Source organism: Nerophis lumbriciformis, linkage group LG18, assembly GCF_033978685.3.
Source record: "Nerophis lumbriciformis linkage group LG18, RoL_Nlum_v2.1, whole genome shotgun sequence".
NCBI lineage: Eukaryota > Metazoa > Chordata > Actinopteri > Syngnathiformes > Syngnathidae > Nerophis > Nerophis lumbriciformis.
Window position 1 is genome coordinate 43,765,287 of NC_084565.2, and position 17,256 is coordinate 43,782,542.

At 36.5% G+C, this 17,256-nt stretch overlaps 1 protein-coding gene across 1 annotated transcript in view; it reads right to left on the minus strand.

Moving 5' to 3' along the window:
- Positions 1–14,014, minus strand: part of arhgap39 (Rho GTPase activating protein 39) — a 104,399-nt gene extending 90,385 nt beyond the window's left edge. Inside the window, exon 1 of the mRNA XM_061978434.1 lies at positions 13,908–14,014. Coding sequence (XP_061834418.1) covers positions 13,908–13,918 — 11 coding nt within the window. The 5' untranslated portion in view covers positions 13,919–14,014. The remainder of the gene's footprint in view (positions 1–13,907) is intronic.
- Between the last annotated feature and the right edge of the window lie 3,242 nt (positions 14,015–17,256).

Below are 17,256 nucleotides of genomic sequence, written 5' to 3' on the forward strand. Positions count from 1 at the left end.
GGTGTGCCTCCCTATTTTTTCTATGAAAAAAATGTGCCTTGGCTCAAAAAAGGTTGAAAAACACTGGTATAGACGATACTGTTCGAAAGAGACTGGCCCGAAAAGCAAGGCAGCAAGCCCCAAGTAGACCAACTCTCCCAGGAGGAACAACCTGCTCTAACTAAATCGCGAATCGGCTTGTTCAGCCATATGAATAACTGGAAACAACTCTTTGCTCTGATTACTTTTTCGCACACTCTTGGCATTCTCTCCATGAGCTTCAAGAGGTAGTCACCTGAAATGGTTTTCACTTCACAGGTGTGCTTGAAGCTCATGGAGAGAATGCCAAGAGTGTGCAAAGCAGTAATCAGAGCCAAGGGTGGCTATTTTGAAGAGACTAGAATATAAAACATGTTTTCACCTTTTTTTGTAAAGTACATAACTCCACATGTGTTCATTCATAGTTTTGATGTGACAATCTACAAGTGGACATTGGAGTGTTACTTTCAAAGGCAAAATTAAAGTATTGCTAGAAACATAATTTTATATGGGACTTTATTGTATTAAATGTATAGTACATGTTCCAAAAACAAAAAAAGCATAAAACACAGTATATTTAAATATACTAAATGTAAAAAAGGGAATAGATATTCAAAATAATCTAGTATGGTTACGCCATCATGAGCGCAACATAAGGTTGTAAAAGTTTCAACTACAATTCTAAATAAGATGTCAAAAGCAAACTGAAATCAAATGCACACAGCTTAAAGATTGATCAATACCCAGACGCAGATGAGGAAAAATCTCCCTTTTATTTATTAGTATTATTTTATTCTATTTTTAATTTATTATATATTATTATTATTATTATTACATTTTTATTTTATTATTATTATTATATATATATGTTTTATATATATCTGTCTGTCTCTGGCCTCGTATGTGTGTGTGTGTGTGTGTGTCTGTCTTTGTCGTCTTACTTGTTATATAATTGTGCCATTTGTCCCTCGTTGGTGGGACCTGAGTGGGGTGGGTGGGTGGGTGGGTGGGTGGTTTGGGTTTTAAGGGAAAGGGTGTGAATCATTTACTGACTTTAAAATTGTACTGTTTCGACTTGCACTTTTTTCTGTCTATTTGAAAATGCCAATAAAAAAAGTTGGGGAAAAAAAAAAAAAAAAAAAGATTGATAAATACCTATTTATGATGATTTATCAAAATATAAAAGAAATATACCTGAACAGAACGCTCATGATGGTTACACCAAAAAGTAACGCTATGAATCGCGTTTTTCCAAGTTTTTGGGGCATTTTTATGCTATTTCCCAGCATCTCCTTTTTATTATCGTAGATTTTAAATGGTCAAACTAATGCATATTATATATACATGCCCTAGTAAACAAAACAAAAGTCATATTTATTTTGATTGTTACATTTTGAAGTACATTTGTGCAGGTGGGTGCGAATGTAGCCATTACCAGAGCGGTACACACGATGGAAATAGTCATGAAAATAAAGAAAACACATTGAGTGAGGACCCCGACTTAAACAAGTGTAAAAACTTATTGGGGTGTTACCATTTAGTGGTCAATTGTACGGAATATGTACTGTACTGTGCAATCTACTAATACAAGTTCCAATCAATTGATTGATTGATTGAGACTTGTATTAGTAGGTTGCACAGTGAAGTACATATTCCGTACAATTGACCACTAAATGGTAACAATTGTCGGAGGCAGATATTTACATATATCCGAATTTAAGTTGTACTTCTTTCATTTCTTAGTCATATTTGAAAACAGCTCGTGTTTTCCATTTCTTCTCTTGATGCTCTGTCAGCAAGTATACTGTGTGTGTTAACCTTGAGTTCTTTGGAATGTATTATGACTAGGGAGACGTTGTGCTTGTATTATGGCTAGGGAGGGGGAAGGAAAGAGGGGTTTTTGGCGTTGGGAAGACAGACCATTTTGGGAGGCGCAATAGAATGTTCTAGGGTTAGACTGGTCTCAAAATGTATATTGGCAAAGCTTTGAAAATATACAACAAAATACCTATTCCGTCTCTGGTGGTTTTTCAACTCAGCTTTAAGTGTCGTAAAGAGCTTGGGAGCGAATTGTGACTTGAATTCCCTGGGAGGAACAACTGGTCCAAAACGCAACACACCCCAATAAGTTTTTCAACTTGTTGAAGTCGGGGTCCACTTAAATTGATTCATAATACAGATATAGACTATCAGATATATATACTATCATCATAATACAGTCATCACACAAGATAATCACATTGAATTATTTACATTATTTACAATCCAGGGTGTGGAGGGGAGGGGCAGGTGGTGTTAGGTTTGGTTGTTATCATCAATCAGCAACAATTGAGAACAGAGAAATGCATATTGGAACAGTGTAGGACTGACTTGGTAGGATATGGACAGCAAGTAGTGGGCAGAGAGAGAGAGAGAGAGAGATCAGAAGGCGTAAGAAAAAGTATCTGCATTTGATTGTTTACATTTGATTATTAACAATCCGGGTTAGGGTGTTAGTTTAGGGTTGTAGCTGCCTGGAGGTGTACTTTTATTGCGGTTCTGAAGGAGGATAGAGATGCCCTTTCTTTTACACCTGTTGGGAGCGCATTCCACATTGATGTGGCATAGAAAGAGAATGAGTTAAGACCTTTGTTAGTTCGGAATCTGGGTTTAACGTGGTTAGTGGAGCTCCCCCTGGTGTTGTGGTTATGGCGGTCATTTACGTTAAGGAATCAATCAATCAATCAATCAAGAAGGTGTGTCTAAAATGTTGGCCAGTAATGTACAACAGGTAAAAATAAAAAAAATACTTTTTTCATCAACATTAAAAATTAATAAATTAAATGAAAAACTAAATCCATGGTTGGTTTTTAGCGGGCTTTATAGTTGACTTCCCATTACTTGCATTGTTAGCTGCCTCTTGCCTGCAGTTTTTTACTATATAGAAGGCACAGAGAAGGGAAAGACATTAGTGTTCCTGTCCCACAAAATGATGTTGCGAGTTGTTGTGATTGCAGGTATCATGTTTATGTGTGCTATGCCATGTGAGGTTTTTTCCTCGGACTCAGTCTGGACCCCTCCTGAGGGTCCAGCCTCAGACCCTAGACTGATATTTTTTTTTACTCTTCCCCCCTTTACCAATGTCACCTTTTTCCCACTTTTTTTAAGGAGCGCCGTAAGTCGCTGATCCGCTGGCGGTCCCGTCTTGTCCCCCTGTAACGTATGTCTGCTCTTAGTGGGACTGAGCCCAAAATGAAATTTCAGTTCTTATGTGTCTCGTACTTGTTAAAGAACATACTTGCCAACCTTGAGACCTCCGATTTTGGGAGGTGGGGGGTGGGGGCGTGGTTAAGAGGGGAGGAGTATATTGACAGCTAGAATTCACCAAGTCAAGCATTCCATACACACACACACACACACACACACACACACACACACATTATATATATATATATATATATATATATATATATATATATATGTATGTGTGGGAAAAAAAATCACAAGACTATTTCATCTCTACAGGCCTGTTTCATGAGGGGGGGGGTACCCTCAATCATCAGGAGATTTTAATGGGAGCATTCACATACCATGGTTTATATAGGGCACAGAGTGGGTGAGTACAGGCTGGCCTAGGGGCGTGGTGATTGGCTCATGTGTTACCTAGGAGGTGTTTCCGTCTATGGCGGCATGTTGTTACAATTTCGCTGCGCTTGTTGAGGGATGACAGGTCTGGACGGTAAATAATAAACAGTTTCTCTATCAAGCATAGGTTGCATCTTTTATTACCACTATTGTAAGGTGTGCTGGATGCAAGAATTTGCCATGTTATTGAATATTCAACATTATTGTCTTTGAGGTCCCAAATGTGTTTGCTGAGTTCTGTGGTATTTCGCAGGTTTTTGTTCCTGAAAGAAGCCTTGTGATTGTTCCATCTGGTTTTGAATTCTCCCTCGGTTAATCCTACATATGTGTCGGATGTGTTAATGTCCTTGCGTATTACCTTAGATTGGTAGACAACTGATGCTTGTAAGCATCCCCCGTTGAGAGGGCAATCAGGTTTCTTTCGACAGTTACAGTCTTTCTTGGTTTTGGAGTCGCTCTGTCTGGGGGCCGACGGCTCATTTGCAATTGTTTTGTTGTGGTTTGAGATGATTTGTCGTATATTGTTCATGCAGCTGTAGCTCAATTTAATGTTGTTCTTGTTGAATACTTTTCTTAGGGTGTTGTCTTTGGGAAAGTGTTTGTCGATCAGATTGAGGAATTTGTGTCCAATGTTAGTTGAGACGTTTTTGCTGTATGGGGGGTTGTACCAGATGATGTCGTTTCGTTTTCTGTTCTTTTTTGGCTGGTTTCCTGGCGTGGGTTCATAGGTGAGGGTGAAATTGTATCCGCTTTCATCAAGGGCTTTTTGGTACGGGGGGGTTGCTTGGTCAAATTCAGCTTTGCTAGATGACAGCATCGATAGCCTTTTATTGATTCCGGTAGGTATTCTTTTCGTGGTGGTGGGTATATATATATATATATATATATATATATATATATATATATATATATATATATATATATATATATATATATATATATATATATATATATATATATATATATATATATATGTATGTGTGTGGGAAAAAAATCACAAGACTATTTCATCTCTACAGGCCTGTTTCATGAGGGGGGGTACCCTCAATCATCAGGAAATTTTAATGGGAGCATTCGCATACCATGGTTTATATAGGGCACAGAGTGGGTGGGTACAGGCTGGCCTAGGGGCTATATATATATATGTATATATGTATATATATATATATATATATATATATATATATATATATATATATATACACATCCTGAAAATATGCATATATATATATATATATATATATATATACATCCTGAAAATATGCAAACAAAACTGTGTTTAGATAATTGATACCTCAAACTTGCATAAATAAATCTTAATATAACATAACTTGGCTTCTGAGAGTTTCAAAATGTAATTAATAAAATGCTAAAGTTGTTGATAAACAAGCAATTATTTTAATAATTAGATATGGTCATTTTAAATGAATTATTATGATCATTTAAAATTAATTATTTCAAACATGTTTATTTAAATGTATAATTCTATGGCTGGATGTAATAAGGAGTCAGAAAAAATACAAATAAAAATACAATAAATTTTGATGTTTTTAGGAAAATATAGTAAAAATGTATTTAGTTTTTTGTTTTTTTTTAATTAACAAATATATTTATTTGTTGGTAAGATAAACATAATAATACAATTTATCTCTAGTCTGGATGATTTAGTTCTTGTCACCCTGTTGTCCTCCCGTCGTGAAAAAAGGCTGCCCTCACTCAGGTATGCATGGAGCTGGAGGGGGCGTGGCCTCCAGCTCCGGCTAAAAACCGGGAGATTTTCGGGAGAATATTTGTCCCGGGATGTTTTCGGGAGAGGCGCTGAATTTCGGGAGTCTCCCGGAAAATTCGGGAGGGTTGGCAAGTATGTTAAAGAATGAACAATAATAATGAATCTTGAATCTTGAATAATGGGCATTATTCCGCCCCAAAAAGTGCAGTTTTCCCGTCAAGAAAACGGATAACGTTGACGAAAAAGCATCTTTACAAGGTCCAATAAGTGATTCTCTTATCATAAACACACAAAGGCAAACTTGTGTCGTAAAAGTAACATTTACTTTTGCACATCTTGCAAAATACCGTGAAATAAAACAAGTTATCCCGTTCAAAGTTGTCTGGAAGCTTAGTGGAGTGACAAAGCGTTTGATTGGTGGCAGGCGAGCAGCAGCTGTTACGCTTCTTTTAGCCTCGGGAGATGTAAGATGTGGGCCCCGGCATTTCAAGTCTTCCCAAAGAAGTTCATTTTCATTTTGCACTCTAAATATGTCCTCCTTATACCGAGGAATTGTGCAGAAACATTAGCAACATGGCTAGTAGGGGTGTCCCGATCCGATATCGATACCACATATCGATCCCGTATCAGTAAAAAAACAAGTACCGTATTTTCCGCACTATTAGCCGCACCTAAAAACCACAAATTTACTCAAAAGCTGACAGTGCGGCTTATAACCCGGTGCGCTTTATACATGGATTAATATTAAGATTCATTTTCATAAAGTTTCGGTCTCGCAACTACGGTAAACAGCCGCCATCTTTTTTCCCCGTAGAAGAGGAAGTGCTTCTTCTTCTACGCAAGCAACCGCCAAGGTAAGCACCCGCCCCCATAGAACAGGAGGCGCTTCTTCTTCTACTGTAAGCAACCACCCGCCCGCGTAGAAGGAGAAGAAGCGCGCGGATATTACGTTTCATTTCCTTTGTGTGTTTACATCTGTAAAGACCACAAAATGGCTCCTACTAAGCGACAGGTTTCCAAGACGCAATCTCTCCATCCGCACACGGACTACTATTTCACAGCAACTGCCTAAAGACTTTCAAGAAAAGCTGGCTACTTTCCGTGCATATTGTAAAAACAAGATAGCTGAAAAAAAGATCCGGCCAGAGAACATTATCAACATGGACGAGGTTCCACTGACTTTTGATATTCCTGTGAACCGCACTGTGGATACAACGGGAGCACGTACGGTGAATATTCGCACCACAGGGAATGAGAAGTCATCCTTCACTGTGGTTCTAGCTTGCCATGCTAATGGCCAGAAACTTCCACCCATGGTGATATTCAAAAGGAAGACCTTGCCAAAAGAGACCTTTCCAGCCGGCGTCATCATAAAAGCTAACTCGAAAGGATGGATGGATGAAGAAAAGATGAGCGAGTGGTTAAGGGAAGTTTACGCGAAGAGGCCGGGTGGCTTTTTTCACACAGCTCCGTCCATGTTGATATACGACTCCATGCGCGCCCACATCACGCTGGTTTTTAATATATTATTAAAGTTTGACTGACCTATCTGACTGTTTTTTGGACATCCCTTTAGCGCAGTTAGATGCGGCTTATAACACGGGGCGGCTTATAGGTGGACAAAGTTTTGAAATATGCCGTTCATTGAAGGCGCGGCTTATAACCCAGGGCGCCTTATGGTGCGGAAAATACGGTATCAGATTGTATTTAAAATCTCTATTTAAAAAAAAAGGCAGTTAACCTCTAAATGTCCTCCAAAAAACACAAAATGTTGGTCTTTTCTTCCATTTTAGTGGAGTCCTTTACAAAACATGCTAGGCCAGACCTGGACATAATGTGGCCCATTAAGATTTTCCATCCGGCCCTCTCATTTTTTTAGACCTTTAACATTGAAAGTGTATTTGCCATTATGATGTGCAGTAGGGGTGTAACGCTACACAAAATATTCGGATCGGTACGTACCTCGGTTTAGAGGTCACGGTTCGGTTCATTTTCGGTACAGTAAGAAAACAACAAAATATTACATTTTGGGGTTATTTATTTACCAAATTTGCAAAATCTTCCACCAAAAATATTTTTCTTAGTGTAATATTTGATGTGAAGTAATGGGAACCTTGGATAGGTCAATAATTCATAATGAAATTGATTTTGATTAAATATTATGTATTGAGCAATGAGAGTTTTAAAGTAAAAAAAAGAGCTTTGTTTTATTAGTCAACATTGCAACTTTTTCTAAATTACATTTCACCTTTAAGCTTTTTTATTTCACTTTTGTTATGTTTTTGTTTATTTTAATAGTATTTTTAGAATGTGCCGTGGGCCTTTAAAACATTAGCTGTGGGCCGCAAATGGCCTCCGGGGCACACTTTTGACACCCCTGCTATAGATAATAAAAAATGTAATCTATGGATAAAAAGCAGAGCCTGGCGACGCATGCGCGTTTATCATAACTCTCTCTCTTTCTCTCTCTGTCTCTGCCCCTCCCTCGCCAATGCTGCTGTTTGTTTTGTTTTTAACCCCTTCTTAACCCTGAACGTACATTGAAAATACACGCAACCCTAACTCAAAATGCCGGACATTTGAGGCATTTAAGAAACTCCGCCCAGACAGCTCCGCAAAAGAGGACATGTCCGGTGAGAAGAGGACGTATGGTCAGTAAATATAGTATAATAAAGGTATATAGTAATAAAGGTTTTTAAAAAAATAAAAAAATAAAAAAAATAATTTAAAAAGAAATTTAATAAAATTGCCTCTGCGCATGTGCATAGCATAGATCCAAATAACCGATGACTAAATTAATTTAGTATATATATATATATATATATATATATATATATATATATATATATATATATACATAATTTAGTATACAAATATACATATATTGTATAGTATATTGTATAGTAAATATATATATATATATATATATATATATATATATATATATATATATATACATATATTGTATAGTATATATATACATACATATATATATATACACACACACATATATATTGTATAGTATATATATATATATATATATATATATATACATAATTTAGTATACAAATATACATATATTGTATAGTAAATATATATATATATATATATATATATATATATATATATATATATATATATATATATATACATATATTGTATAGTATATATATATACATACATATATATATATATACACACACACATATATATTGTATAGTATATATGTATATATATATATATATATATATATGTCTTAATAAGGTTATCCAAAAAATAGTGCTCGATACCGTAGTAGAGCGCAATATATGTATGTGTGGGAAAAAATCACAAGACTATTTCATCTCTACAGGCCTGTTTCATGAGGGGGTTCCCTCAATCATCAGGAGAAATCTCCTGATGATTGAGGGAACCCCCTCATGAAACAGGCCTGTAGAGATGAAATAGTCTTGTGATTTTTTTCCCACACATACATATATACAGGTAAAAGCCAGTAAATTAGAATATTTTGAAAAACTTGATTTATTTCAGTAATTGCATTCAAAAGGTGTAACTTGTACATTATATTTATTCATTGCACACAGACTGATGCATTCAAATGTTTATTTCATTTAATTTTGATGATTTGAAGTGGCAACAAATGAAAATCCAAAATTCCGTGTGTCACAAAATTAGAATATTACTTAAGGCTAATACAAAAAAGGGATTTTTAGAAATGTTGGCCAACTGAAAAGTATGAAAATGAAAAATATGAGCATGTACAATACTCAATACTTGGTTGGAGCTCCTTTTGCCTCAATTACTGCGTTAATGCGGCGTGGCATGGAGTCGATGAGTTACTGGCACTGCTCAGGTGTTATGAGAGCCCAGGTTGCTCTGATAGTGGCCTTCAACTCTTCTGCGTTTTTGGGTCTGGCATTCTGCATCTTCCTTTTCACAATACCCCACAGATTTTCTATGGGGTTAAGGTCAGGGGAGTTGGCGGGCCAATTTAGAACAGAAATACCATGGTCCGTAAACCAGGCACGGGTAGATTTTGCGTTGTGTGCAGGCGCCAAGTCCTGTTGGAACTTGAAATCTCCATCTCCATAGAGCAGGTCAGCAGCAGGAAGCATGAAGTGCTCTAAAACTTGCTGGTAGACGGCTGCGTTGACCCTGGATCTCAGGAAACAGAGTGGACCGACACCAGCAGATGACATGGCACCCCAAACCATCACCCAACCATGCAAATTTTGCATTTCCTTTGGAAATCGAGGTCCCAGAGTCTGGAGGAAGACAGGAGAGGCACAGGATCCACGTTGCCTGAAGTCTAGTGTAAAGTTTCCACCATCAGTGATGGTTTGGGGTGCCATGTCATCTGCTGGTGTCGGTCCACTCTGTTTCCTGAGATCCAGGGTCAACGCAGCCGTCTACCAGCAAGTTTTAGAGCACTTCATGCTTCCTGCTGCTGACCTGCTCTATGGAGATGGAGATTTCAAGTTCCAACAGGACTTGGCGCCTGCACACAGCGCAAAATCTACCCGTGCCTGGTTTACGGACCATGGTATTTCTGTTCTAAATTGGCCCGCCAACTCCCCTGACCTTAGCCCCATAGAAAATCTGTGGGGTATTGTGAAAAGGAAGATGCAGAATGCCAGACCCAAAAACGCAGAAGAGTTGAAGGCCACTATCAGAGCAACCTGGGCTCTCATAACACCTGAGCAGTGCCAGAAACTCATCGACTCCATGCCACGCCGCATTAACGCAGTAATTGAGGCAAAAGGAGCTCCAACCAAGTATTGAGTATTGTACATGCTCATATTTTTCATTTTCATACTTTTCAGTTGGCCAACATTTCTAAGAATCCCTTTTTTGTATTAGCCTTAAGTAATATTCTAATTTTGTGACACACGGAATTTTGGATTTTCATTTGTTGCCACTTCAAATCATCAAAATTAAATGAAATAAACATTTGAATGCATCAGTCTGTGTGCAATGAATAAATATAATGTACAAGTTACACCTTTTGAATGCAATTACTGAAATAAATCAAGTTTTTCAAAATATTCTAATTTACTGGCTTTTACCTGTATATATATATATATATATATATATATATATATATATATATATATATATATATATATATATATATATATATATACGGTATATATATTGTCGGAGGCAGATATTTACATATATCCGAATTTTAGTGTTACTTATTTTCTTTCATAGTCATATTTGAAAACAGCTGGTGTTTTCCATTTATTCTCTTTCTGTTTCTCTGCAAGTAAACTGTGTGTGTTAACCTTGAATTCTTTGGAATGTGTTTTGACTAGCATGTGTTGTTTTGACTAGGGAGAGGGGAGACAAGAGAGGGGTGGTGGGATCGGGAAGACAGACCATTTTGGCGGGGCGATAGAATGTTCTATGCTGGACTGGTCTCAAAAAGTATATTTGCAAAGCTTTGAAAATATACAACAAAATACCTATTCTGTCTCTGGTGGTTTTTCAACGCAGCTTTAAGTGTCGTAAAAAGCTTGGGAGCGAATTGTGACTTGAATTCCCTGGGAGGAACAACTGGTCCAAAACGCAACAATTTACACACACACACACACACACACACACACACACACACACACACACACACACACACACATGCATATATATATATGTATATATATATATATATAGATGTAGGACAAACACTTTATCTTCCTGGTTATTGTACCGGAGACTTTTCTATGGCTCGTATGGTTCCGGCGTCACTTCCTGTTTTCGTAACTTGTGATTGGATACTCACTTGGGACTCCCAAGCTGGAGCCTATCTCACCACTGCAACCCATCCATGCATCCATTTTCTACCACTTGTCCTTTTCGGGGGTGTGGGGGGTGCTGGAGCCTATCTCACCACTGCATTTTACCAAATGATTGGTATGGTGACAACCCATCCATCCGCCCATTTTTCTACCACTTGTCCCTTTCGGGGTGGTGGGGGGTGCGGGAGCCTATCTCACCACTGCATTTTACCAAATGATTGGTATGGTGACAACCCATCCATTTTTTTACCACTTGTCCCTTTTGGGTCGTAGGTGGTGCTGGAGCCTATCTCACCACTGCATTTTACCATTTGATTGGTATGGTGACAACCCATCCATCCATCCATTTTCTACCACTTGTCCTTTTCAGGGTGGTGGGGGGTGCTGGAGCCTATCTCACCACTGCATTTTACCAAATGATTGGTATTGGTGACAACCCATCCATCCATCCATTTTATACCACTTGTCCCTTTCGGGGTGGTGGGGGGTGCTGGAGCCTATCTCACCACTGCATTTTACCAAATGATTGGTATGGTGACAACCCATCCATCCATCCATTTTATACCACTTGTCCCTTTCTGGGTGGTGGGGGGTGCTGGAGCCTATCTCACCACTGCAAACCATCCATGCATCCATTTTCTACCACTTGTCCCTTTTGGGGTTGTGGGGGGTCCTGGAGCCTATCTCACCACTGCATTTTACCAAATGATTGGTATGGGGACAACCCATCCATCTATCCATTTTTTACCACTTGTCCCTTTCGGGGTGGTGGGGGGTGCTGGAGCCTATCTCACCACTGCATTTTACCAAATGATTGGTATGGGGACAACCCATCCTCCCTAGAGGGGCGGGGGGTTACCCACATATGCGGTCCTCTCCAAGGTTTCTCATAGTCATTCACATCGACGTCCCACTGGGGTGAGTTTTTCCTTGCCCTTATGTGGGCTTTGTACCGAGGATGTCGTTGTGGCTTGTGCAGCCCTTTGAGACACTTGTGATTTAGGGCTATATAAATAAACATTGATTGATTGATTGATTGATTGATCCATCCATTATCTACCACTTGTCCCTTTCGGGGTGGTGGGGGGGTGCGGGAGCCTATCTCAGCTGCATTCGGGCGGAAGGCAAGGGTACACCCTGGACAAGTCACCACCTCATCGCAACAATAACTTCCGTTTACGTCCGAGAACTTGCAGCATTTACCTCATGTGTTTAGTGCATTTGCAGCATTTTGCCTTTGCAAGTGTTTTGTGTCATTTCGGCTCTCTGAAACTGCACGTTGCAGGGCCGGCCCGTGGCATAGGCCGTATAGGCAAATGCTAAGGGCGCCGTCCATCAGGGGGTGCCATGCCAGTGCCACAAATGTTGGAGAAAAAAAAAAAAGAGAAAAAAAGTTGTTACTATTATTTCTAAATACAAAAAATAATCTCACGTTAATTAAAATGCAAAGTAAAGCCTATTTAATAGAAATATTATTTGTTACAACATTACGCCCCCCGCACGGTGCGCCCCCTCCCTTCCCGTATCATGACTCTTTTTGGACGTCACCACATCAAAAAAATCAACACAAGATGTCAAAACGGCCAAAACTGTCAGGTGCCCAGGGAAGAAAAAAGAGAAAAGAAGAGGAGGAGAAACGAGAAAAAGACAAGAGGTAGCAGGTAGGTAACGTTAGCCTACATGAAATTATTTGTCTGTTACAGAATGTGATAGTAACCTGGCTTTTTAGCATTAAGCTAATGTTACATGATTCGGCAATTGCTAATCAATAAATAGCTAGTTCTGTTTTAACGTCGGGTTAATATTGTGGAGGGGGCTAAATTGTTATGGAAAATAATAATGTAACGTTAGGTAATTACAGTACTCCCACCTTACATTCCTCAGGGACATTTGTATTAGATCTTTTAAGCAGGTGTTTTTTGTTTACATTATTGCCTTCTGGTTAGCTAATGTTTGCCCTGCAGGTAATAGTCACTTTTCCACCCCTTTATATATTAGGTATAGTTGTAAGTAAAAAAAAAAAAAGGTCAAAGACAAAGCTATTCGGGTTCTTGTGAGTATATACACTTCACTGCCGATGTGGGGGGGGGCGCCACCTAAAATCTTGCCTAGGGCGCCAGATTGATTAGGGCCGGGCCTGGCACGTTGCCTGGGTTTTTTGGGGGGTCTGGGTGGCTTCCCGTCGTGCACATTCTCTTTGGGCTCGCCTTCATCAATAAGCCAGGAAGGCGAAGCCAAATTCTAAAAAAAAAAAATGGGCATTTCGGCCAAGCCAATTTTGCTCACATTGGGATTTGCACCAGCAAGCATGTTTCGTAACGTGACGTAAGGGCGTTGGGGTGGAACCAGGAGGGCGCCGCACTTCGTCCATCATGAGGATGAGGATGAGGATGAGGATGAGGATGAGGATGAGGATGAGGATGCTGATGCTACACGGGCAGGTTAGCCGCATTCCTCCAGAGTCAGACAGGTGCACCGTCAAGGCTGCACCGCAAACAGCCTTCCTCATCCGCCGCCAACATGGCTCACTCCGCGCACACAACAACAACAACACAACAACGACACAACAACAACAACAACAACAACAACACAAGCGCCTCTTTAATGAGTCACATTGATGGACGTTGTCTGCAAGCTAACAGTCGCCGTCCATCGCTAGCTTCCTCTCCCCGCGCTGTCCTCCGCTAAGGTACAACAAAGCCGAAGGGGAGCGAAAAGAAGCATTTTGTTTGACTCACCTCTCGGCCATTTTCCCCCAAGCGCGGTGTCTTAAAATCCGTTCGTGATAAATCCCGCACCGAGTTCCATGTTGGCCGAAAAAGCAGCAGCCGCCGCAATTAACTAGTCCCAGTCCAGACGAGCGTCAAGCTCACAGCAGCCATAGCGTGCCACATCCGGTGGTTGCTTTCACAATAAAACCTATTCCGGTTTAATTAATTTCGTTTTTATTTATCTCCTTCATTGATGTGCATCTTTGATCGATAGACAATTATACCTCAATTATTCTATTATACATTTACACAGCAATGCCTGAGAAGGAGCAGGATGAAGAAAAATCTTATATTTTCCTGCCCCCTTCAACATAATACGTAGTCTTACTTCATGGATATCATATAAACCAGTGGTTCTCAAACTTTTTTTTGTCATCCCCCACTTTGGACAAGGGGGAGTTTTCAAGCCCCACCTGCCCCCATCGCCCCAACAGAGCGCTAATGCCAAGCTTTAACATTTTCAAATTTATTGAACATCAAGTTGTATACATTCAAACTCAATAACATAAAATAACATCAAGTTCAATAATAAATAAAATAACTTCTATCAAGTTCAATAATAAATAAAACAAAAGTGTTATAACTTGCATCAAGTTCAATAATAAATCAAAACAAGTGTTATAACTTGCATCAAGTTCAATAATAAATCAAAAAAAGTGTTATAACTTGCATCAAGTTCAATAATAAATCAAAACAAAGTGTTATAACTTGCATCACGTTCAATAATAAATCAAAAAAAGTGTTATAACTTGCATCAAGTTCAATAATAAATCAAATAACTTGCATCAAGTTCAATAATAAATCAAAAAAAGTGTTATAACTTGCATCAAGTTCAATAATAAATCAAACAAAAGTGTTATAACTTGCATCAAGTTCAATAATAAATCAAACAAAAGTGTTATAACTTGCATCAAGTTCAATAATAAATCAAAAAAAGTGTTATAACTTGCATCAAGTTCAATAATAAATCAAAAAAAGTGTTATAACTTGCATCAAGTTCAATAATAAATCAAAAAAAGTGTTATAACTTGCATCACGTTCAATAATAAATCAAAAAAAGTGTTATAACTTGCATCAAGTTCAATAATAAATAAAATAACTTCTATCAAGTTCAATAATAAATAAAACAAAAATGTTATAACTTGCATCAAGTTCAATAATCAATCAAAACAAGTGTTATAACTTGCATCAAATTCAATAATAAATCAAAAAAAGTGTTATAACTTGCATCAAGTTCAATAATAAATCAAAAAAAGTGTTATAACTTGCATCACGTTCAATAATAAATCAAAAAAAGTGTTATAACTTGCATCAAGTTCAATAATAAATCAAATAACTTGCATCAAGTTCAATAATAAATCAAAAAAAGTGTTATAACTTGCATCACGTTCAATAATAAATCAAAAAAAGTGTTATAACTTGCATCAAGTTCAATAATAAATCAAATAACTTGCATCAAGTTCAATAATAAATCAAAAAAAGTGTTATAACTTGCATCAAGTTCAATAATAAATAAAACAAAAGTGTTATAACTTGCATCAAGTTCAATAATAAATCAAACAAAAGTGTTATAACTTGCATCAAGTTCAATAATAAATCAAAAAAAGTGTTATAACTTGCATCAAGTTCAATAATAAATCAAAAAAAGTGTTATAACTTGCATCAAGTTCAATAATAAATCAAACAAAAGTGTTATAACTTGCATCAAGTTCAATAATAAATCAAACAAAAGTGTTATAACTTGCATCAAGTTCAATAATAAATCAAAAAAAGTGTTATAACTTGCATCACGTTCAATAATAAATCAAAAAAAGTGTTATAACTTGCATCAAGTTCAATAATAAATCAAATAACTTGCATCAAGTTCAATAATAAATCAAAAAAAGTGTTATAACTTGCATCAAGTTCAATAATAAATCAAACAAAAGTGTTATAACTTGCATCAAGTTCAATAATAAATCAAACAAAAGTGTTATAACTTGCATCAAGTTCAATAATAAATCAAAAAAAGTGTTATAACTTGCATCAAGTTCAATAATAAATCAAATAACTTGCATCAAGTTCAATAATAAATCAAAAAAAGTGTTATAACTTGCATCAAGTTCAATAATAAATCAAACAAAAGTGTTATAACTTGCATCAAGTTCAATAATAAATCAAACAAAAGTGTTATAACTTGCATCAAGTTCAATAATAAATAAAAAAAAGTGTTATAACTTGCATCAAGTTCAATAATAAATCAAAAAAAGTGTTATAACTTGCATCAAGTTCAATAATAAATTTTTAAAAAGTGTTATAACTTGCATCAAGTTCAATAATAAATCAAATAACTTGCATCAAGTTCAATAATAAATCAAAAAAAGTGTTATAACTTGCATCACGTTCAATAATAAATCAAAAAAAGTGTTATAACTTGCATCAAGTTCAATAATAAATCAAATAACTTGCATCAAGTTCAATAATAAATCAAAAAAAGTGTTATAACTTGCATCACGTTCAATAATAAATCAAATAAAGTGTTATAACTTGCATCAAGTTCAATAATAAATCAAATAACTTGCATCAAGTTCAATAATAAATCATAAAAAGTGTTATAACTTGCATCAAGTTCAATAATAAATCAAACAAAAGTGTTATAACTTGCATCAAGTTCAATAATAAATCAAACAAAAGTGTTATAACTTGCATCAAGTTCAATAATAAATCAAAAAAAGTGTTATAACTTGCATCAAGTTCAATAATAAATCAAAAAAAGTGTTATAACTTGCATCAAGTTCAATAATAAATCAAAAAAAGTGTTATAACTTGCATCACGTTCAATAATAAATCAAATAACTTGCATCAAGTTCAATAATAAATCAAAAAAAGTGTTATAACTTGCATCAAGTTCAATAATAAATCAAACAAAAGTGTTATAACTTGCATCAAGTTCAATAATAAATCAAACAAAAGTGTTATAACTTGCATCAAGTTCAATAATAAATCAAAAAAAAGTGTTATAACTTGCATCACGTTCAATAATAAATCAAAAAAAGTGTTATAACTTGCATCAAGTTCAATAATAAATCAAATAACTTGCATCAAGTTCAATAATAAATCAAACAAAAGTGTTATAACTTGCATCAAGTTCAATAATAAATCAAACAAAAGTGTTATAACTTCCATCAAGTTCAATAATAAATCAAACAAAAGTGTTATAACTTGCATCAAGTTCAATAATAAATCATAAAAAGTGTTATAACTTGCATCAAGTTCAATAATAAATCAAAAAAAGTGTTATAACTTGCATCAAGTTCAATAATAAATTTAAAAAAGT